Source organism: Notamacropus eugenii, chromosome 4 (assembly GCF_028372415.1).
Source record: "Notamacropus eugenii isolate mMacEug1 chromosome 4, mMacEug1.pri_v2, whole genome shotgun sequence".
In the NCBI taxonomy this organism is placed as follows: domain Eukaryota; kingdom Metazoa; phylum Chordata; class Mammalia; order Diprotodontia; family Macropodidae; genus Notamacropus; species Notamacropus eugenii.
In genome coordinates, this window is record NC_092875.1 from 298,807,612 (window position 1) to 298,832,483 (window position 24,872).

General features: G+C 37.1%; 1 protein-coding gene across 3 annotated transcripts; it reads right to left on the reverse strand.

Moving 5' to 3' along the window:
- On the reverse strand, positions 1-21,643 carry PEX2 (peroxisomal biogenesis factor 2). Of its 3 annotated transcripts, none has more exons than XM_072604931.1 (3): positions 21,141-21,643; positions 1,980-2,100; positions 1-1,121 (listed from the first exon to the last, which is right to left on the reverse strand). In XM_072604931.1, the coding sequence occupies exon 3, from the start codon at positions 1,099-1,101 to the stop codon at positions 184-186; it is 918 nt and encodes a 305-aa protein (XP_072461032.1). In that variant the 5' UTR covers positions 1,102-1,121; positions 1,980-2,100; positions 21,141-21,643; the 3' UTR covers positions 1-183. The 3 variants fall into 3 exon arrangements, with proteins under 3 accessions (XP_072461032.1, XP_072461031.1, XP_072461033.1); XM_072604930.1 differs by lacking the exon at positions 21,141-21,643 and adding an exon at positions 20,642-20,778; XM_072604932.1 differs by lacking the exon at positions 21,141-21,643 and having other exon boundaries at positions 1,976-2,059.
- Between the last annotated feature and the right edge of the window lie 3,229 nt (positions 21,644-24,872).

Here is a 24,872-nt window from a genome sequence, read left to right on the forward strand (position 1 = left end):
TTTGTTTTCAAACTGATGATACTTTTATTCTTGAGATATAGTAGAATTTACGTAATAGATTTGATATAATATAGCTTCCAGGGATTAGTGTCTTAATCATGTCTTTAGAGAGATTTCAAATAATGATTCTGACATATATTTTTAAGTATTACCAATTTTGCTTAAAAAAGGTAGATTCTGTTTCTAAGGAGCATTCACTTCTGACATTTCAATCCCTGACTTCAATGGCTGCAGACTCTGCACCTCTGTGCCACACTTAGGACAAGTGAAATACATGTCAAACAAGTAGCTGCTTTTAACACAATAATAACAAAACACATGTACACAACCTATAGTATGAGGCATAGTGGGCCACTCTCCACAAAGGGAACATTCTTTGCCATGGATAGCTAATGTATCATCATTGTTAGGAACACCTGTAATGGGGATACACCAAGATGACAATTTCGCTTTCAACTTTTGGATGTTAATAAGTGGTAATAGAAAAATCAGAAATTCTGCAAAACCATGCCACAAAAGTTCCCTATTCATGTACTCAAAGCCAACTTCTCGAATGTTTTGGGGTTTGCAAAATACAGACCTGATACCTAAGAGACGCTCTGTCAATGTAGCAAACTTTCCTTTCTGAAGGAAAATCAGGAAATTAACCAAACTACTTAATTTCAAAAGTCCAACAATAAAATTAGTACAGTGTTTGATTTTATAGAATGATGCTAAGTGGTGGTTACGGAATAAATCGTAACATCTTTCTTCTAACCACCTTCCTCCAACTGTGCAAATAGCATACCATAACTTTTGATTTTTACTTAGTGGCTGATATTTCTGAGTTTGAGAAAAATCATTCTTGTACTGGATATTCATAATTGACTGTCCCACAGTGGCATTCTTGGAGTAAATGGTGAATCTCCATAAGAAAAGCCACAAAAATGCTTTTACCTCAGGTTCAAACCGGGCTAAGAGCCCTGGCTTAAATCCATGAAAACAGTGAGTAAACTGGGACCAAACTAATTGTTCCAGGGCTTTGTTTAGTTCCAGGGCATCCAGCTGACTTATTCTCAGTACAGGATTTGTGTGCTCAGTATTCTTTCCATTGGAAGACATATCTTCTTCACTACAGGACTCTGGTGAAAACAAACAAGTAAACATATCCCAATTTATTAATGCTTAATAAATTTGTAAAAGCATGATATTCATTTTGAGGACATTTAGGACAAAAACTATAGCTCTAAATAATTCAAATATACTATGGCAATGCAGTTATTATGATTTCTTTATTATAACTATTCTTTCTTTTATCCCACATATATATATACACATACACACATTTAGTTGGTTGTATTCTTTTCAAGAAACCATTTCCAAGGCAGAAGTGTCCCATAAACTTTTAGCCAGATACTTTAAGCATTATTGTAATAAAAATTAAAATTAAGGGTACTTTCTAAATTACCTTTAAGTTAATATGACTAATGGGAAAGTTTATCATCAGTCTAATACCTGTAAACTACAATGTTTCACTGGATGGTGAATCAAGGTCTAGGGTTTAATTTCTAGCCCTGGTATTTTCCATGTATATACTTTTAAATGATCAATTTAATTTTTAATCAGTATTCTTTTCATTGATAAAGGCAAGTGGCAAGGATAGGAGAGGTCAATGCCTATTTATCTTATCATGTTATTGTGAAAACTGACAAAACAATCCCAATAAACATAGTAATATTTTCACTAGAATACTAATACTTCAAGGGAATATTGAGAGCCATAGCACAAAATGTTATTCAGAAATGTGGTGAACTGTAGGTTAACTGGTAATAGGGCAAAAAACAAAGAGAACAAAAGTGTCAAGAATATTACAAATCACCAAATGAGAGATAGGGAAGGCTTTCCTTTATCTAGCCTACCCTTTTCCGTCAAATTATAGTACATTGAAATAGTCAGGGTCCTGAATTAGAAGCAGAGAAATATGAGACATACATACTCACATAATCTGAAGGACAGTGATTCTGGTTTGTTGTAATTGGCCTTGTATTGGTATTTAATAGATAAGCATCCCCACTTTGGCTGCATCACTGGAATACCACAGGTTAGAACATCAGGATGAATCTAATAAGATGAAAATAGGGATAAAATTTTATACCTGGGTTTGAAAATCAACTTTACAAGAATAAGATGGAAGGGGAGACATTAATTTACCTGAAAAAGACCTGAAAATTTAGGTGACTCAGGATCTGGCATCAATATGATGTGAAAGTCAAAAGATAATACATAATACAAGAGTGGGTAGGGAAGGGCAGAATGTGCAGTATAGCAAGATGTCCCAAGATGTCTTGGGTGTGAAACACTGCCTAGCTTGAGTCAGACACATTCATTGAGGGAAGTCTGCACTCACTCACTGGCCAATCATTGCTCAGATTAACTTCCTTAGGGAAAGAGGTATGGTATCTGCTACAGATGGGTATGTTCTAGTTGGAGAGTGGAAAAGCAGCCAGGTGAATGGTAAAATATCCCAAGCTTTCTAGTGTAGATGGCTATGAATTACTGAAAAGATTATGGGGAATGAGTGAGGTGGGAGAATTAAGTAAATATATGGCACAGCACCAACTACCTTATATCACTATAAAGGTAGCCCAAACATCTTACTGCAGCTTTAAGCTACTAAAACTGCACTAAAATTCTGGAATATCCTATATTTCTTCATCGTCTTCAACTGAATTCCAGATGATCATAAACTATTTCCCAATAGACTATGTTAAAAATAGCATAAGTAAGAGTTGAGCATCATTTGAATGATTAAAGGAAAAAGCAAAGTATATCTATATATTATTATCTGAAATTCCTAAGCAGCAGAGAAATAGCAAACAACTCATAATCTTGCTATATATCATATGTCAATGGCAATCACTTGGCAGGTACCGTGCTAAGCCCTGGGGATACAAAGAAAGGCAAAACCATAGCCTCTGCTCTCAATGACTTCACATTCTAATGGGAGAGACAACTTTCAAAGAACTGTACATACAAGATATATATAGCATAAACATAAGGCAATCTACATGGGAAAGCACTAGTAGTGACTAGGGAGGGGACCACTTGAAAAGGATTACTTCAGAAGGTGGGACTTGAGCTGTCTCCTGAAGCAAACCAGAAGTCAGGGGTGAAGATGGAGTGCATTGCAGGGATGGAGGATCGTCACTGAAAGGGCAAGGAATTGGGAGATGGAACATCTTTTGAGAGGAATGCAAGGAGACTAGAGACACTGACTCACAGAGTATATGGAAGGATGAGACTGGAAAGATAAGAAGGGACTACCTTATTAATGGTTTTAAATGTCAAACAGGGTTTTAAATTTGAACCTGGAGGTGTTAAGAAGCCACTAGAATTTACTGAGTGGGGAGGATGTGTAACGTAGTCAGACCTGTGATTTAGGAAGATCACCTTGGCAACTAAGTTGAAGGATGGTCTAAGTGAGACCAAGCAGAAGGCTGTTGTCATAGTTTAGGTGTGAAAGTGTTGAAGCCAGTATCAGGAACATGACTGTGTGAGTGAAGAGAAGTTGATAAATATCCAAGACATGTTTTAAAGGCAGAAATGACAAGACCTGGAAATAGAATGGATATGTGGGGTAAGTGTGAGCAAGCAGTCAAGGGTATCATCAAGGTCACAAGCCTATGTGACTGGATGGTGGTACCTTTGACAGTCACAGGGAAGTTGGGAAGAAGATAGGGCTTGTTTTATTTTGAGTTCTGTTTTGGACATGCTGAGTTTGAGATGTCTATGAGGCATGGATTTAAGATGTACTAGAGGCAGCTGATGATGAGATACTTAAGTCAACTGGGCCAAGAAACTCAGAGAGGAAAAAAAAAAGATTGGCAAGCATAGGATTATGGATCTAGAACCTGAAGAAACTTTGAAGGTCATCTAATCCAATCCCCTCATTTTATGGATGAGGAATCTGAGGCCCAGGGAGACTAAGGAACTTGGCCAAAGCATTCTAATTCCAGAGCCAGTACTCTTTTCATTGTAACATGCTGCCTTCAGTTTTAGGGGATCACTGTATTATTAGTTTAAAGTAATACCTGAAGTATTACTGTAATACCTGAAGTAGAAGGCTTCTAGTCTTTGGATTACTGTTATGGACATGGGTTTCAAGGGGTGGGGAACCTTATGGGACTTATTCCACAATTGGTCTGGGAGAGAGTAGTCTCTGAATTTGTGCTAATTCTGAAGATGTATAAAGTCCTACGTTAAGGCAGCTCAAAATTTCTTGTTGAATACTATCTATTCAATATAAATTGAGAAAGACAGAGAAAGACACATAGAGAGAGACAGTGAAAGACAATTAGATAGTCTGATACTGCCTGAATCATTACCATGAAGCTACCTGATTTAAGAAAGTTTGGATCAACTTTCATCTCTAGTAATAAACTCCCTCACTAAAACGTAAACTACTTGTAAGGATTGTTTTGTTTAAAATATTTATATCTCCAGGGCGTAAAAGTGTGCCTGGATCACACTAGGTACTTCATAAATCTAAGCTGATTAACATATATATATATATATATATATATATATATATATATATATATATATATATATACACTTTCTTTCCAGTTGCTTCCCCTGCCCCTTGTCCTACAGTACATGTATTGCTCTCATTTGAACTTAGAAGTGAAAGAAAAAAGGGTATAAGAATTCTATATAAGAAGTCCACAGGAAGACTTCTGGTTGAGATGGTAATATTTTGATACTTTTATTTAAAAATAAAAGAAAGCAAAAAATGTCAATGAATTATTAAAAAATTAACAGAAAAAGAAGTTCAGAAGAAGATGGAGAGGACAGTATTAGAATTATTATGTCAAATTTTACTCCCAAAAAATCACAATAACCCCAGGATGTATGTAGTGGGAGAAACAGCAAACTGTACATGAAGGATGTTTTTAGTTGTAAATACAATCTCCTCTTTTATTTTTCTGCATATGTCCATATTGGATGCTGTTTATTAGATTTATAGGAACAAAGAAAACTTAAAAGAAAAAAGGTACCAATATTTTATATAGCAGTCCAGCTCTCCCAAATATGTTTCAGCAAATATATTTGAAAAGGCACCATAAAGAATGATCATTAAAAACACCAAAAAGAAACAACAGTGAACTCCTCTATGGAAGTCAGGATTGTACCAGCCAAAAGCCTACGAATTCTTAGAGGATGAAAAGAATGGTACAGGGCAGTGTGAACTATCCTAAATAGTTTACTGCAGACCCCCTGAACAGGAGGGGGTATATGGAGGAAGAGAAGCCTGCAGTCTCTCTAAGACAGGATGGGCTGCAGTGAACCTGTACCCAATCTGTCCTCAAAGAACCTTAAAAACGTGGGTTTTCATAGTCAGAGGGGATGTTAGCCCCTACCTGTTGAAGCAACAGGAAGGGCCACAGCCAGTCTCCACAGGTCACTGCTGAAGGAGACACAACAGGTAACAAAGAATTATGGAGCACTCAAAATCACAGTAGGAGATAAGGTGAGCTCAACAGGGCATACAGGAAGGGGTATGGTGAAGGAGGAAGAGGCAGGGAAGCAGGAAAAGAGATGGGAGCTTTGCGAAGAAATATAAGACCAGGTTTATCTCCATCATTTGATTAGGGCCTGTCAGGGCCATAATGGGATTCAGAACCAACTCCCAGCTGAGGACTTTGTCAATACCTGAATTGGTATTGGAGAGAAAACAAAAGCTGAGACTGCAGCAGAGGCTGAATGAAGCCTGGTACTAGACCCTTATCCAGACTTGTAGTTGTATCAACACTACAGTGGAAAGAAGACCAAACAGAAATTGTACACCACGTTCAATAGTTCATGAAAAGGTAGAAATGGGGCCTAACACAAAGTCCCAAAGCAAAACCAAGGTTGGAGATACGAGCAAAGTGGCAAATAAAATGAAAAAATACCAGAAGTTACATGAGGCCCAAGAGGTTGACCTGGAAGAGATTATATCTACAAGTACAAACTGTCTTAGAGAAAAGAAAAGCCTAGCCACAAGGACTTCAAAGGTGGCTAGAAGAAATGAAGCAAAGAATAATGTTTGAATAAATGGTAGTATGTGAATGTAATGGAATAGTATTACACATTAAGGACATCTTAGGAAAAATCTGAGAAGATATATATGAACTGATTCACAGTGCAGCAGAGATTATCTTATTTAAACTTGTATCTATGCCACTGTCTAGTACAGTGCTGTGTGTACAGCAGACATACACCAATAAAAGTTAACTAAAAATGAAGTGGGCTGCCTCTGTATGTAGTGGTCTCCTCCTCTCTGGAGGTCTTCAAGAAAAGGCTGATTGACTCTTAATGAGACATGTTGTAAAGAGGATTCCTTTTCAAATATGTATCAGTCTAGATGGCCACTGAGGTCTCTTCAATTTCATGAAATGTTAACTATATTTTGACCACTCCCATATTCCATCTATTTTCCTCCATCAGTTTTAGATATTTGTTTTAATATTTAGCTCTCCCTCTTGTGTTCCAAAAGTACACTTTCTCAGAGCTGGATTTTTCTCACCTCATATTCACTTTACAAACCTTTGCAATTTGGTTTCTGACCTCATCACTCAACTGAAAATACTCTCTCTAAGCTTATCTTCTCTTCAGTCCTTATCCTTTTTGACCTTTCTGTAGTATTTGACCCCATAAACTACCCCTAGACACTCTCCCCACAGGGTGTTCTCATGACAACCCTCTCACCTGGTTCTCTTTATATTGTCTAGCTGCTTTTTTAGTCTCCTCTGAAGGATCATCATTCACATCACTCTCATACATACATGGGTATGCCTTAGGCCATTCTTCTCTATTTCGTGTGTGTGTGTGTGCGCGCACGTGCATTCAGTCCCAGTTTGTCCCTTATTACCAATTATCTGTGGAACACTCTCACCTGAATGTTTCATAGGAGGAGCCTCAAACTCAGTATGTTCAAAATATAATTCATCCTTTCCCCAAACCCTCCCTTCTTCACTAATATCTGTTTCTAAAAAAAGGTACTAAAAATCTAGTCATTCAGGTTTGCACCCTTAGAATCATCTTTTGTTCTTCTTTCCCTCTCATTTCTCATATTCCAATCAGTTATCTTGTCAATTCTATCAATGCATTCCAAATTAAGGTATTTTACATTTGCCCCTTCTCTCCATCTACCTCAATGGTAACTTATCACTTTACCCAAAGTATATAGTAACTGCTTCCCTATTTCCAGCCTCTCTGTCTGCTACAAAGATGACAAATTCTTAAGATGTAGGTTTGACCATGTCACTATCCTGCTGAAGAAATTGCCGTGCCTCTCCACCATCTCTAGGACAAAGTCCAAACTTCCTGTTTCATCCTTAATACTTCCAACCTAAATTTTTAGACCTAAGAATGGCACATTATATACTCCAAGTTCAAGACAAACTTACCCACTTCACTGTTTCCTTCCCATGTCATTTCATTACTCCCCTCTGGAAGGCACTCCTCCTTCACCTCCACCTCTAAGAATTCTGAGCTTCAAACTACAACTCTAGGTGTTATATCCTACAGGAAGCCTATCCTGATTCCATCAGTTGTTAGTATCTTCTCCCTGGAAATTCCCTCTGTACACAAGGTATCCCAAAGGCCTTAGTGCAGTTTTAAGCTTTAGTAAGCTTAAAATTGCACTGAGACTTTTAGTACACCTGGTGTGTTTTGAATTTATTTTCTGTGCCCATGCACAACAGAATATAAGTTCTTTGAAGACAAAGATCATTTGATTTGTGTTTTTATATCCTCAGCAGTTAACACAGTGCCTGACACAAAGCAAGTACTTAATAAATGCTTGCTGAACTGGACTGAATGGATTGTTATAATTTTAAGCTCACTATACAATCTTACTATACCTTATTTTGACCAGAATTTTTTTTGGGGGGGTTATCCCACATTTTTCCAGACATGCTACCTCATGCTTCTAACATTTTCTTCCCCTTTTCTTGATCTTTTAAGATCCTAAAAATTAAGCCTTGGTCAAATATTTCCAGTCAATAAAAACCAGGGGGAAAGAAAGTCCAACTACTATCTGTTTAGCAAAGGATACCCCAAGACTGAGATATGTGATGGGAATGCTAACAGCAAAAAGAAAACCAGATAAAAAGTATAATGTCTACCAAGGTTAGAGTGATTAACTTGTCACATAAATATGTTTAAGACAAAATGATTCTGCACTAAAAACTATTAAAGAGGTCTCCAGCTGACATTTTATCACCAGGCATATCACACGTTGCTTTTCTTTCGTTGAAAAACAACTGAAAATCAGTTTACCAAGAATAGTAATATGTAACCTCTTTTTTAAAAATAATACATACTTTATCTTATTTTGTCTCCAAAGATCAAAAGCGCCTCTTATATAGCATATTCCATAACCAAAACAAATTAATGTATATCACTGAGGAAACAGGAATTTCTCTGGATGTATTTTAGAGCTTTTATTGAGTATTGTACAAATTATGAATGAATATATTTTATTTAGAAACATGTTATTGACAGAAATTTATCAATAATAATGTGGGTATTGTCAAGGGCCTGTCAATATTAATGTAATTATGATTAAGGGGATAACATGGATTTTAGCTATAATACCAAGTAACATCTCCTACATTGCTGCTATCAATATAAGCCATTATTATCGACTTGTTCTGAGACTCTCAGTATTAGATGTATTACCATTAGGCATATTTGTCAATGCGCACTGCCTACAAAAATTCTACATTCAAATTTACAGGTCTGTAAACCTTGTCAGCAGATATACATGATTCCCAAATAACATCTGAGGCCTTATCTGTCCCACAAGCTTCCTTGTTCCTGTGCCAAACACATACTTACACACACAGACTTCTACTAATTTCTACAATGTCACGCTCTTCTAACTCTTCTAGTAATCAAAGAGGATGAGTTTGAATGTTCATTAGCCACTTCAGTTTTTAAAAAAACTTAAAGGGAAACATCCAAATAACCAACCTTAATTTAAAGAGTTGGGGATATTTATGCAAATTTAATTCTGTGATTGGAGATTGCTAAGCTTCTTGCCCATATCCAAAAATTTTATTTCCTTTGTGTAGTCAGATAGAGTTACTATCTATTGTATTGAAATCAATACTAATAAATGGGACATGCATCAAAGGGATTTAGCAGGACAGCTATTCCCAGAACACATTACCAATATGGGCATAAGAGAACAAGTTATCACTAAGTCTCATTAGGAATAGTGTGACTTTCTGCACAGTGAACAGGACTGGAAGTGAGAAACTGAGTTCAAATCTCACCTTTATCACTGTCCTACTAAATGACTTTATGTACCTAAAAGCTTTTAATCCCCTTCACTTCTTCTCCTTGCTTACCTCCTTTAGTTTAAAAAAGGAAGGGGGTTACCTTATAAAGATGTTATGCTTCATTATTTTAAATCCTAATGTTCATTTTAAAATTATGCAGCTATGGCTTTAACAAATTTAGAATGTCTAACATTCTTTCTTTTTCACAATTTTTTTTCACAATTCTGCCAGCTTATCTTAAGTGTTTGTCAATAAGGCTATATTTTACAAATTACATTGGGCAGTAGATCTTTTAGTTAAAAGTTAAGAGATAACAGCAACATCTTTTATGTTTTATTAATCTTTTTGAAAACTATCACAATACTTATTTTACTTTAAAAGCAGTAATTGTTGAGTCATTTTGATCGTGTCTGACTCTTAATGACCTCATGTGGAGTTTTCTTGACAGAAATACTAGAGTGGTTTGCCATTTCCTTCTCCAGTTCATTTTATAGATGATAAACTGAGGCAAACAGGGTTAAATGACTTGCTTGGGGTCACAGCTAGTGTGTGTCTTAACTGTGCAACCTAGCCGCCCCTCAAAAGTGGACATAACTGTCATTTTCACTGAATCTCTATGACAATTTTAATTGAACATCACATCTCACTTCTCTTTCTATAACTGTGAAACAGGAGAATCTTGAAAAAGAAGAAATATTGTAAAAATCATGCTTGAATCATCATAGAACAAGTTTTTATGTTAAATCTGTGTTCTACTCTCAGCTCCATCACATTGGCATTCAATATAAGTAGTGTATGCCTCAGTCATTTCATCTGTAAAAGACGTACCCTATCATCCTTGAAGACCTGAAATCTTTACATTCAGATCTCAAAAGGAGGAGAAAAGCCAGAGGCATTAAATAATAAAACTGTTATTTTCACCTTCAGGAATATCTGATAGAAAGCATGGATACAGGGAGGTTAAGAAACTACAGCAGAGTAGTAGTAAAAATCAAAGAACAAATGAGACAATTATGCATTGACAGGATTAGGTGATGAAGAAAAAAAGGAAGATCAGGTAAGAAATAAGACATTTAAGAGTATAAGGAAAACAGAAAGTATAGGTATGCTCAAAAGATAAAAACAGACACATTAAGATGACATGGAACAAAAATGAAGGTGTGGATAATGTAAGAAGGTGTTTTTTAAAAAACTTATTTAAATACTAGAACTCTTTCAAGAGCCAGAATAGTTACACATCCAGGGGCAAGGGCATGGGCTTGTGCCAGGATTCTAATCAAAGGATGAAGAAATAAGTCATTTAGAGGCAGACGTCATAGCCTGAGAAGTAAACAGTAAGATTAAACTGTTAGAAGGAAAGTGCTCTAGGGCCTAATTACCCCACAGCTGAGTACTGCAAGACTTTTCAGGACTATTTAAGCAGCTGTCTTTGGCAGCAGTTTTCAATGGCATATAGGAGAAAGGCAAAATGACCAAAAATGAGACAAGAACTATTAATAATGAGAACTTAAAATGAGGAAAGGTAAAGAGCTAGAAATTGGAGGCCACTGGCATTACTCAACATCATACAGAACTTATGCTAGTATCAGGCTGCAAATACTGGTGAGAATAGACTATGGGATGACACACAAAATTTAAAGGTTTGTCATTAAGGAATGGAAAATGACTGGGAATTTTTGTTGTAATTAAGAAGACTACTGAACTTTTGATTATTTAAACCATGACTTTCTCTTCAAGGCCATGCAAAAGTAGAATGCTAGACAAACAATGAAATGTGAAGATATTCTATGCTAACAAGAATCACATCACACCCTATGGTGGCCTTCAATGGGTTGGTGTTTAAAATATATATATATTATACATATGTAATATATATGTACATATATAATACATATGTATATATGTATGTATAATAAATGAACATGGTTTGTGTATCATTCACAAGAAATCATTAGCAAATTTGAGAGGAAGGAGTATAAAGAGTAAAAAATGAAGATTAAGTCCAGTTTAGCACTCCAGCATATATTACAGTACCAATAAGAGAAAAAGTTAATAAATCAGTTGACCTGGGATGGTAAATGACCATTTGTCAGAGGATTCCTTTTCAGGTATGGGCTGGAATAGATGATTCTCAGGATCACCCTTAATTCTAAATTGTCAGGAAAATAAATATGGGGGGAGGGAGGGAGAGGGAAAGAGTGTATGTGTGTGAGTGAGTTCAGTATGGCATAGCACAAAGAACACTGGTCTGAGTAAGGAAAACCAGATTCTAGTCACTAATCTGTGCCAGTTGTTGATCTGTATAGGCCTAAGTGTTTCTACCTGTATAAGGAGAAAGTTGCGGTAGATTATCATTAAGGTCCCTCCTAGTTCTATAGTTCTATGATTTTTGTATCTTATTACCTTCCTTATGAAACAATATTTCTAAGACTGAGGCACATGAGAAAAAGGGATGAAGGGGAAAGATGTACAAATGTAACAGAAACTGTTGAGGAGAGGGAGATCATACTTCAGAAGCTTTAATGCCACAAGAACACGAAGAGATTAAAGAAGAATTAACTGTATAGATCAAAAATCAAAGAATAAAAGTTCAGAATAGATAGAAAAGGAAAGGGATGAATGAGGAGAACAAGGAATCTCTTGCAGAAAAAAAGTATAGAAAAAGGAAAATAAACCCTAAAAAACAAAATAAATTGAAAAGCAGGTGAAGGGGGATTTTGAATATACCACTTAACTGAAAAGGGGAAACGAAAAGGAAGGAAGAAGGGGAAGAATTAAAATAAGTAAAAGAAAGAAAAACAAATTAGGAAAAACTACAAAATTGGAGAAAGGTCTGACAAAGAGAAAGGCATGGAAAAGGCGGGTAAGGATTGCTTGTGGGAATAGGGTTGCAGCAATGTAGATTAGGCAAAACTAATGGTAGAGCTAACCCTTCCTCCAGTCCAAAAACATCAATTAAAAAATATAAGAGACACTAATAGAAGAAGATGCAAACATAACTCTCATAACTTTAAATATGAATGGATTGGGGGCGATAGATGCCATATGTGGCCTTCTAGGTCCTTGGCTGCAGCCTTTTGACTGGGTCACAGTTTAACAGAACAAATCCTCTTATTAAGAGGATTTGTTCAGTGAAAGGGCTGTCCTTGAGGACCTAGAGGACCACATGTGGCCTTGAGGCTGCAGAGGTTCCCCACCCCTGGCACAGGCGCTGGAGTAAGGAGGACCTGAGTTAAAATCCAACCTCAGACACTTACTGGATTGTGTGACCTTGGGCAAGTCACTTAATCTCAATTAATTGAGGGATTGATCAGTCCCATGACCTCAATGTAAATGGTTTAATAACATAATAAAACATGAATGACGGTGGGGGAAAAAAGCATTAACTTATGGTTTCAAGAAAGATAATACAAGAAAAGAAATACATAGAATAAAAAGGAGAAGCTAGAACAAATTTACTACACATTAAAAAGTAGGAGTTACAATCATATCAGACAAAGCAAAAACAAAAATTTACAATATGAAGAGATAAATGAGAAATGAAAATTATGTTGAAAGGAACCATAAACAAATCAACATTAACATTCAACTTATGTGTTCCAAATGTCATAATATTTAACATCATAAAGAAAAAGTAAACTGAATTACAAAAAGATATAGTAATATAGTAATAATAAGAGACTTTAATGTTTTTCTCTCAGATTTGGCCAAACCTAACGATAAATGAAAAGGAAGATACAGAAAAGAACAAATTTGAAGAAACTAACGCTAACGACTTATAGTGTTTTCTAAATGAGGTAATAAATGTATTTCTTAGCTCCACATGGAACTTCTACAAAAACTGAACATATACTAGGGCATAGAGATATTCCAAACAAATGTGAAAAGCCAGAAAATGCAAATATGTCCTTTATGAACCATAACACAATAAAAACAGTAATCAACTCAGAGAATACAACAAAAGATGTATATTCAAGGTTGAATAAAAAAATCCTAAATAATGAATGATTCAAAGAAAAAATACAGAAATAATAATTATGTGAACAATAGTAATGATGAAACAACACACTTCAATTTCTGAACTGTAATTAAAATAGTTCTCAGGAAAAACATGTTCCCAAAAATATATTAGTAAAATATAAAAGGATGATTAAATAACTGAATGTGTTTAAAAATAAGAAAGTCAATAAATAAACCAAAACAAGCAAAAGAGAGGAGAGATCGAAAATCACATGAAAAACAGAAAAACTGGATCTGAGATGAAAGAAAATTATTTAAAAATTCAACATTTTGAAAATACTATCAAAATTGATAAATTTTTAGCCACTCAGATTAGAAAGAGGGCAAAAAAGTCAAAACAACAAAACAACAATGAATGAGGCCAAGTCATAACAAACCCAGAAGAAATAAAAATAATCAGAACCTACAGCGCACACTTATATAGTAAGAGAACTGCAAACAAAACAGAGGATTATCTTCAAAAACATAAAATAAAAAATTAACAAAAGACTAGACATATTAAGCAATCTAATATCAGAACAGGAAATACAACTAGGTATAAAGAAACTATCAGATAAAAGGGAAAAAAAAAACAACAAAAGCTTCTGTTCCTGATAAGTACACAGGAGAATTCTATCAAACTTTTAATGAACAAATCAAAGATTGGTACAACCATATTGTTCTCAAAAACTGGGGGGAAAAAGCATTTTATTAGATTCTTTTTATGAGATATAGTCCTAATAGCTAAGCCAGAGAGGGAAAAACCACATACAAAAACTATAGACCAATATCATTAATAAAAAATAGTGAGTTAAAAACTGAAAATAAAATCTTGAAAAACAGACTACAGCAATTCATCAAAGAAATCATTAATTGTGATGAAGTTAGATTTATATATGTAATGCAAAGATGGCACATAGTAGTTAAGACAAGATGTGGAGAAACAATCTGCAATTGTGTCTAGCTTCCAAATAGTGGAAATAATGAAATCCCTGTAGTTGTTGCACTTATTCAAATTTGCAATGCAGGTAGTGCAGTGTAAACTCTGCATGACCTCTGAAGGAGGTCAATGACAGAAAGATGCGCATCCTACCAAAACATTCACAACAGCAACTGTTTATAGTACCAAATAACTGGAATCATGGCAGATGCCCGTTAACCAGGGAATGATTAAACAACTTGTGGTAAATGAATGTAATGAAATACTAAAGATTAATAAATCAGGAGAAAATTGATAAGAACTGATACAGAATGATGCAGGCAGAACTAGAAAATCACTAGATATGATGAATACAAAGTAAAGAATCAAAAATACAAAGTAAAAGAATCAAACAAAAGTGAATGCTGTATAAGTTAACAGGCATTTATTAAGTGCCTACTCTATAACAGGAGCTGTGCTGGATATAATTATGATGATCAAACCTGACCCTTGAAAAGAGTAGAGAGAAAATGCACCTTCCTCTCCCCCTCCACGGGGATAAGAAATGTTGCACTGTCATACATGGTCAAATTATTAGTTTTGCTGGATTTTTTTTAACCTTTCTTCTTACATTTCATTACAGGATGAGTAGAAAAGTTATATCGTGAAAAGAATGCTATAAAAATAAAAGGCATCAACAGAAATAAAATTAATTTTTAAAAACTAGCCTACGTAATGTTGAGGCAATTATCATATTGATTACGAGGTAATGAATTCTATTTTTAGAACCACAGAAACTCTTAAAGATTACAATGATCTAATGACCACAGTCTAATGAACTTCATAGTATAGCAGGTAAATACCACATGTTCTAGAGTCCTTCCTTCTACTTTTCTATAGATAAGGAAGTGACTATCCCTCACTCTTAATTTCTCATTCACAGTAATCAGAATTCCCTTACTTCCTGGCTCATTCCCCAAAACTTTTTGAATTCATTCAAGGAAGAAATCAGTGGAAAATGGGACCAGCAAAGAATTACCTGACTGATGGGACTGAATCCACTAGCTCGGGGTGGATCACACTCTGGAAATAAACCTTGCTTCATTCTAGAATCATCTTTCATGCAATCATTCCTTGGACTCTATGACTGGAATCTGAACACTGATAGATTCATCCATCAGATTAATAGGAATTAATACTATTACATCGTTATTTCAGCCATGTCTATTTGTGACCCCATTTAGTGTTTCCTTGACAAAGATACTGATACAAAGATTCCTTCTCTAACTCATTTTACAGATGAGGAAACTGAGGTAAATTGGGTTAAATGACTTTCCCAGGGTCATACAACTAGTGTCTGGGGCCTTATTTGAACTCAGGTCTTCCTGACTACCAGTCCAATGCTTTATCCACAGTGCCACCTAGCTGTCCAATATTATTAGAGCTAACACTCATACAGCACCTACTATGTGCCAGGCAGGGCAGCTAGACAGCACAGTAGATAGTGCTGGGCCTGAAGTAAGGAAACCTCATTTCTTCCTGAGTTGAAATCCTGCCTCAGACACTTACTAGCTATGTGACTCTGGGCAAGTCACTTAATCTTCTAAGCAAGAGTTCCTCATCTGTAAAATGTGCTGAGAAAAGAAATGGCCAAGTACCTTTGCCAAGTAAACTCCAAACATGTACCAGGCATGGTGATAAATTCTTTACAAATATTATCTTATTTGAATTAAGTCATAGATATCTATAGGAATAATGATATTGACAAAAATTACAGATCCTTTAAGTATAAAAAAGAAATTGTAAAGAAAGGTGTAGGGCAGGCAGGGGTAAGACAGTTAAAAGAACTCTGGATTTGGAGCCAAAGGTTGGACAAGTCACTTAATGGGCCCACAACTGTAAAGTAAGGATAACAATATTTATGGTACTTAACTCACATGACTATTGTGAGGTTAAAATAGAATAAGGTACATCAAGTCATCTGCGAATTGGAAAGCAATCAGTGTTGGTTATTATGTTATTATAAAATAAAACCAGGAAAATCTTCAAGTATTTGAAGGTCTGCAATGTGGAAGAGGGATTTGACTCATTTTCTTTGGACGCAGAGGGCAATAACCAGAAACAGGTAGAAGTTGCATAGAGGCCAATTTAGGGTTGATGATAAGAAAAACTTCCTAACAATGCAATCCAAAAGTAGAATGGCTTCAGGAGGTAGTAGGTCCCTACTCTTTGGATGTCTGGAGGTGTTTAAACAAGGCTGAATGTTTACTTCTGGGGAATGTCATAGAAGGGATTCTTTTTTGGCATGAGACTAGAGGACTACCAAGATCTGTATTCCCCAACTCCCCACAGAATTTTGTGATTCTGGGAAACAATAGATAAACTATGACTTAAAAGAAAATGTCTGAAGGCTCTAACAAAGAGATAATGGGAAAGGTAAGTAATAGAAAATAAAGGTCTTAGACAGAGAGGCTTTCCAAGACAAGAGAAATACTGAATTGTCTAAGTATGTTAAAGCCAGAAGAAGTACTAGCAAGAATCAATTGAATGATCAATCAATAAGCATTTATTAAGCACCTACTGTATGTCAGAAACTATGTTAGGTTTGGGGGGTACAAAGACAAAAGTGAAACAGTTCATACTCAAGGATTTTACATTTTATTAGGGAAGGCAACTTATATATACACACGTAAGTATTTAAAGAATGAATACAAAGTATAAGCAATCCAATTAAATGCAAAGTAGCTAGGTGGGAGGAGGGAATTAGTAAGTAACTGGGAACATGAAGAATCATGTGATAGGGCTTGTAGAGGGGACACCCTGAAACAGAGAAAGAAAAAATGAGAAAAAGAAAATTCATCTTTAAAAGAAACTAATAAGTGACTTAAAAAGAAATTTTATAGTTTGGTAATGAGTCAACAAGCATTTATTAATTAAATACTTGCTTTGTGCTAGGCAAAGAAAAGTAAAAAACAGTCCCTGCTCTTAAGAAGCTCTCAGTCTAATGGGGAGACAACATGCAAACAACTACATACATCAAGACATAAACAAAGCAATCTTTGAGGGAAGGCACTAACATTAAAGAGGGATTAGCAAAGGTTTCTCAGAGAAGGTAGGGTTTTAGCCAAGACATGAAGGATGCCAGGGAAGCCAAGAATCAAAGATAAAGAGGGAGAGAATTCCAGACATGGACAATCAGTGAAAATACACTGTTGGGAGATGGATTATGTGAGGAACAAACAAGAGGCCCATATCACTGGACTGAAGATATGAGAGTGTGGTGCAAAATAATTATAAAGAATATATAATACAAAAATATCTTTTACAGCAAAAAGTCTGTGCAAATAGATAGCACAGTAGGTAAAAGTACTTTGAAAAGTTCTCTCATTATATAATGGCATTTATAGCTTGAAAAAATCTCAGAGAATCTGGTCTAACCTCCTCATTTAAGATGGTATCTTAGGTTCAGATAAGTTAATTGACCGGTCCAAGTTCATTTAACTAGACAGTCTTCCTGACTCCTAGCTTAGCACTCCTGGACTACCTTAATACTGTTCAGCTCTGGAGGAAGAAGGCTTTCTTGGGAAATTATCCACTAACTTTGCACGTTTTTTTTCAAAACTCCATATTCTGCTCAAAATTTCCCAACTTTAATCTCCTCCACTAAAAGTAAATGGTAATCAAGATAAAGTCAGAGGGAGTTTGCAAGGACAAAGAAAAAACAAATTAAAAACCTCTAACTAACAAATAAAAGGGAAATGCCAATGATCCTCTGTCCATCTAGTTCATATCTTCCTTTAGTTCTACAATTAGAAAACTGTAGTGTACATTGTGGTCTTATTTTTCTAAAGTTTTCAGAAGTCAAGATTAGAAACTTCAAGTGGATTGGCGTAAGACACACAATACACATGATTTTTCTGCCAAACTAAATGTTCACTTATGAAAATCTCTTTGGCTTTTCATTAGATATCATGTACATAGCATTTTCAATATTGAGTCCAAAACAGTGGGGGCAAAGAGAATCAAGATTCTTAACTAACTCAAAGTCCTAACATAAAGACCAGAGATACAAGCAGTTCCAAAACCAACTTCAGAAGAATGTAAAACCACCAGTAAAATCTCTGGAAACGGTAAATTTCTAGTAAGACAGGGATCCATGAAAACAAAACTGAGAGGTTTGGCAGACAAGTGATTTTATGTTTCCCTAAGGAACCATTTTTGCTATTCACCTGTGTCCCTAATATACTTTCATCTTGTGAAGATATTCTTTATTCTGTCTCACTTAGTGAAGTGACAGGAAACCTATTTGCTTAGTTCCTCATCATCCCAGACCACACAGGGAAGTGAAAACATGGACACAGTAAGATGTGAAGGGAGAGAGGAAGGAAACTTTAGAATCCCAGGAGCCTGGCTCCAAATGGTAGTAAATAAAGCATGGCATAACCTATGAATAGCTCTCAAGATGATGCGAATAACTGTTATCTATTTTGCAGAAAGGTAAAACCGACGTAATGAAGTTACCATTGGACTAAAATCAGAAACCTTGGGTTATAGTTTTAGTATCACCCACTGTTCTAAGCCTGTTTCCTCATTTGTAAAATGGGGGTATACTTGCACTTCCTAGATCATGGGGATAATATGAAGACCAAATGGATGGACATGTATTTTACTTTCATTAAAGCTTTAAAATGGGTATTAGGTTGGTTCAGACTCTTACTTCTACCTACCTTAAGGTTATTAAGAAGTGTTTTGTAATTTATAAATGTCAGTTTCATTATAATTACTACAAATATTTTGTTGGTCAAAAAGTTAACAAAGTCAAAATGAATTTAGTAAAATTTAAAAGGTAGCAAAGTTAAAGTGAATTTGGGCCAACTCTCTGACGGAAATATTTATTTTGCAATTAAAAGGGGAAGGGAGGATTTTTTTTTTTTAAACTTTCACTAGTGAGACCAAATTTTAAACTTAGGATCAAATGTTTAAAACATTGAAAAGGGTCGTGTGAGGTAGGTCATTTAGTCTAACATACCTATTTTACAGACAAGGAAAGTGAGGCCCCCAAAAGTTAATAAACTCATGCAAGCTATTAAGGAACAGAGTCAGGATTCAAATTCAAAATGCTATTACTGTACCAGCTTGGATCATGTCATTACCCTGCTATTTCCTCTTGGATGAAATGCAAACTTCTCTGTTTGCCATTTAAGGCTCTTAATAATCTGACTCCAGCATACCTTTCATGGCTTATTATATATTATTTTTTTACACACCCTAAGATCCTGCAAAACTATTTTTGTATGTGTTCCAAAAACCTGACAGTGTCTGACACACAGTAATAAGTGCTTTTGCTTTCATTCATTCATGCCTACTTGCTGTCCCTCCTACAAGTTATTCCACGTCCCAGCTCCAAGACTTTCCATCCTGTCTCCCGTGCTTGGTATGCACTCCCTTTTCACCTTCACCTCTCAGAATCTCTAGCTTTCATCAAAGCTCAGCTCTAGAGCCATTTTTTTTTAACTTGAGATGCTTCCTGTTCTCCTTAGATGCTAGTTTTCTCCTCCCCCACCGACTTTTTACCTATTTTGCACCGTCCCCATCCCCTCCCCTTCAGAAGTAAACTAGCAAAGCGTATTACAAGTACTCGTATGGGATCCTCCCAGCCACCCAACAGAGAGGTGCTATGAAGATTTTCATGTTACAGTAAAGTAGAGGGAGGCAGAGAAGAGGTGCAATGACTTTTTCAAGGTCCCTCAACTAGTTGGGCCCCATCTGCACCCTACACCACCTAGCTGGCTTTTCTTTTGTGATTCCACGGCTGTAACAAAGTAGGAGCTTACCAAACACTTGTTAACTGATAGGGCACCTTACGCATGGAAATGTTTAAAAAGTTATTTTAAGAATGAGGCAGTATTTCATAAAGAGTGGCACTGCGACTTTAAGCATCCTGAACTGTATTAGACGGCTTCCAACTTCCTCCTCCCCCTTTACCAGAAGCCAACCTTCAAATAACTGAGCCCCCTGTAAGCCAGTTTCCAAGGCTAATTATTTTTTACGCAGAAAAGCACCGGAAGTGGGCATGCTTGTTGCAAAGTGTTAGAAACCTGCTGCTGAGCAGCAGAATCGGAAAAGCCTGGGGATTCGTCCATCCGACTGAGATGCCGGCACTTTGACGGGGCCTTCAGGGATGCGGGGAGGCCTAGGCCCGGAAGAGCCAATGACCCCTCTCCCCCCAGGGCCAGCGGGCCGGACTTCCTCGAGGAGGCCTCGGGCCCAAGCTCGGCGAGCTCCCGACGCGGTTCTCCGACCTCTCGGCCTCGGCCTCGGGCACTGCAGGGGGTCAGGGAGCGCGCGGCAGCTTCCGCCCAGTTTCCTCTTCCCCGCCCTCCGGAGTCGGGGCACTTTTGTTCGCTCCTACCTGGAACAGAGGAAGCCGGTCCGCGGGCGTAACCACGCAAGCCAGAGCTCGCGGGTCCGGGACCCAAACGGGCAACGCCCCGAGCGAGGAAGGACGAGGCGATTGGCCTGTCGGCTGTCAATCACCGGGCGCACACGCGCGGACACCAAAGAGCCGACGCCGGCCGGAATGATGTGGGAGAAACTGCGGTCCACACTGAGATTCTCGGAAACATTTTGTGGATGCTTCCCCCTCCCACCCTCATTTGCCCCCCTTCCCCCATGAGGCCGACCTCGGCTCCCCGAGGGGCATACTTCCGGAACCTGGGGCTTCCGGAGCGACTGAGGACCCGGAAGTAGCTGAAGCTAGGGGCGTACACGAACGCGCGCACACACCAACCCACCCCCACACCTCCGCACCCACCTTCCCGTAACCCCGCCACCCCCAACACTAGCCGCACTCCCTCCCTCCATCCTGATTTAGGTGGAGACGGGGGTCCAAAACGAACTAGGAAACGCACCGAGAAGAGCCGAAAACAATTTGCAGGTCCAGTGGCGCGGTGATTGGTCAGTCCGCCACGTGGAAGCGAAGAAGCGCTCTGATTGGCCAGTGATGTCACTAAAAGGCCGTGCTGCTGGTAGGCTACCTGCCCTGGTGCGTGTCCCCTCTGTGGGGGAGGCTTTTGGGGAAGAAGGCGCTGATAAAAGTGGGTTGAAGTAGCGAGAATAGGGCAAGAGAAGGAGGGAGCGTGGAGGAGGGGGATTCAGCAGGCAGGGTTTAGAGCTGGAAGGGCTCCGGACTCAGTTGACCGCGGTCCGAGCAGAGAAGACCCTTCAGCAGCTGGAGGTTTGCGGGGCAGAGCGCCTGCAGGCCCCGGCTGCCGGGTCCGTGCTGCGGGCGCGTGGCGTGACTGCTCCGGAGCAGGGATGCCAGCAGCCCCAGAGAGCTTCGCCAAGGGCTTTACCCGCTGGAAGGAAAGCTCGCCTTCCATTGTGTGCATGGGCAGACACGAAGTCAGGATTGTAATGGGGAGAGACTTCTAGTCCAGCCCCCCTCGTCCCACGCAGGTTAAGTGACTTGCCCAAGGTCACGCAGGTGCTTTAGTAGCGGAATCAGGTTCTCTTGACTCCAAATGAAGCAGCCCTTTCTGTAATACAACACTGCCTTCTCCTTCTAGATCACAGGAGCTTGCCCCTAGGGGTGCCATTGTACTACAGGTACAGCCGCCATTAGAAAGTTCTTTTCATTAGACGATTGTAACGTTCACCTTGGTGGGCTGCCTTTAATGTAGAATTGGCATTAATGCCACAGTCCTGCCTGTCAGTCATGGCTACCTCATTGATCCACCTGCAGACCTCAGCATCATTCACAATACGAAGAATTGGACGTTTCTGGAGAATTCTTTTCATTGTCAAGCTCTATACAAATAGGAATTTCGAACATGACGTCAGGGTTCAGTTCAGTTTGACAAACATTTCCAAAGCACCTGTTCTGCGCCCCTTAAGACACTGCTGGCCAGACTGGGGATTCAGAGAGCAATAGAACGGTGCATCCCTCCAAGAGTTGATGTATTTTACTTGGGCATGGATTTACCATGTGCATCGTTAGGTAAATATAACTGGAGTTCTATATTGAGAAAACTTCGAAGAGGAAGTGATATTTGCATAAATCCTTTGAGAAATAGGAGAGAGGGAGTTCAGAACTTAAAATGTAACCCAAAAATTTAGGAAAAAGAAGAAACAGAAAAGTACTGATAGGCAGAGGTAAGGGGAGAATGTGCTCCAGGTATGGGGATAAACTGTATGAAAGCATAGTCAGGAGACAGAATGCTGAGTTTAGAAAATGTTTTTAGTCTGATTTGGCTGCAGTAGGGATTGCTTGAATGTGAAATAAGTCTGGAAACAGGTTGAGGACAGATTTTGAAGATCCTCATAAGCCAGGTTGAGTTTGTATTGTATCCTAGAGAAAACTACTGAAGGTTTTTAAGAAAGGAAATGACATTAAACCTGTGCTTTAGGAAGCTCATTGGGCACAAATCTTGTTCGTATTTGTATCCCCAACATCTAGATGGGGCTTTGCTCGTAATAGGTGCTTAATAAATGTTTGCTGAATTGATTTTAAAATAAACTGTATCACTTAAAAAGTTGGTTGTCAGCTAACTGGAAAACTCAGCTATCCAGAATGATTCATTCGGTAAGGTTTCCAGTTAGCTAAGATTTCCCTGTAGCTACATGTTCACTTAGGTCGTTGCTGAATATGCAGAAGTCATTGGCTGTGTAATGGAATTTCAGATGAATTTATTTTGTTAAAGAGTATCAATTCATAGATAGGGAATAACCAGATAATGACAACCTGGGCATAACAATGAATCAAGCTCTTTAAGTAAGTACTTTATCTTTAGAGATGGTAGTTGAGGTTATGAACCCATATTTTTTTGTGTGTGCTCTTTTGTGTTTTTTGCATAAGTATTAAAGGGGTAGTCCTATTAGTAACTCATGTTTCTTCAAATGCATTTTCCTAGGCTGTATACGCTAATTTCTTACAAAATGAAGCAAAAGCTATTGTGGAAGTGTGTGTGTGTGTGTGTGTGTGTGTGTGTGTGTGTGTATCCTTGAAAAAGTGTTAGTAAAAGCAAAACTTACTTAGGTTTTATAATCATAGGGCAATTAATAATGTAAGATGGTTTTCCTTTTCAAGAAAAAATGATTTTTTGGGGAAAACTTTATGCTGTTTTAACAGCTAATCCTTAGAGTGCTAAAATAATTTGAGCAATACTCGTCTATGCTTAAGGCAGGATATATACAAATCACAAATTTAAACCAATCAAATAGAAAGTTTTAGATCTTTTAATTTGTTTTAAATGGTTTCATTTATTTGCATAGTAGTCGAGACTGTAGAATTCATCTAACCTTTTAAATGAAGATATATAAATACAATGTGGGATAATGGATAGAATGGTAGAGTTGGAGTCAGGTTCATATCCTGTCTCAAATTTCTGATACTTAACTGGCAATGCAAGGTAGACTTTCTGAGCCTCAGTGTCTTTTGCATCTTTAAAATGTGGATGATAATAGCTGCAGTACCTACCTCACAAAGTTGCTGTGGAGTTCAAATGAGAGACTTATGTAAAATGCTTTATAAACTTCAAAGTTCCATATAAATATTGGTTATTATAATTTCTTGTGATCCCTCCCAAGCTTATTTTCTGTAAGTATTCTCAACAGTTGTTATGAGGTTCAGTCCTAAATTTCAGAATAAATAGCTGGCTATCGTAAAATGAAGAGGTTCTACTAGAATGACCTCAGAGGTCCTCTCTGGCTCTATACCTGTGATCTCATGATCCCTTCATACTAGATTAATAATGATGAAATGTTAAGGATTCGTGAACCAATAGGAGTCACATCGAGAACCTGGATTTTTCAGGTCCCTAAATAAACAGAAAGAATAAAGTAAAGAATAAGCTATTTGTGTATGTGCTTTCTTTTTCACATTAGCCTTATGGAGATACTTTTTTTTTTTTTCAAATTAGGAACTCTATATTTCCCTATAAATAATTAGACATGTTTTAAAAATTTAATATGCTTGCTCTTGAAAACAGATTTCTGAAATGCATAAAGTTGTATTGAAGTAGAATAATAATTGTCTTGCTGTAGTGATGGTTGTATTAACAATACACTGTAATAAACATATGCCAAAATAGTTATTATGATTATTGATTGATTTGGAAGATGGCCCACTTCTCTATGACTTAAATGACAATTTATTTTAAAATGATCAAAACATCTTAAATTTTCCTGATATGGCTATAAAATCTGAAAAATAATGAATCACTTAAAAATGTTTGATACATGCCCTTTATAAACAAAAGTTACACTTATCTGAGGTGTGAAAAATATCTATTAGACTTACATAAAGTAAAAAGAAAGCACTTTTGGTAGAAAAATTGATTATTTAGTTTATTTTGACTAATGATTCAGATCAATTTGTCCCAGTTCAAAGGATACAGTGACACTATTTTAGATATGATTTTGAAAGGAAAGGAGTCAGATTATATGAAAATACAAACTCACATAAGATGTCATCATGTGGAAAAACGAATTTGTATCAAATATTTTGCAATAAATATGATTCCTAAACACACTTATGGATGTAACTTTTAATATTTCACTTAAAATGCACACTCATTAATATCCCAAATTATACTTTAAAAATCATTAAAGGCAATTATTCAAAGTACATTAAGTATTTATAC

Excerpts from the sequence above, each read along its gene's own strand:
- PEX2 (XM_072604931.1), bottom strand. The coding sequence starts at position 1,101 with ATGTCTTCCAATGGAAAGAATACTGAGCACACAAATCCTGTACTGAGA.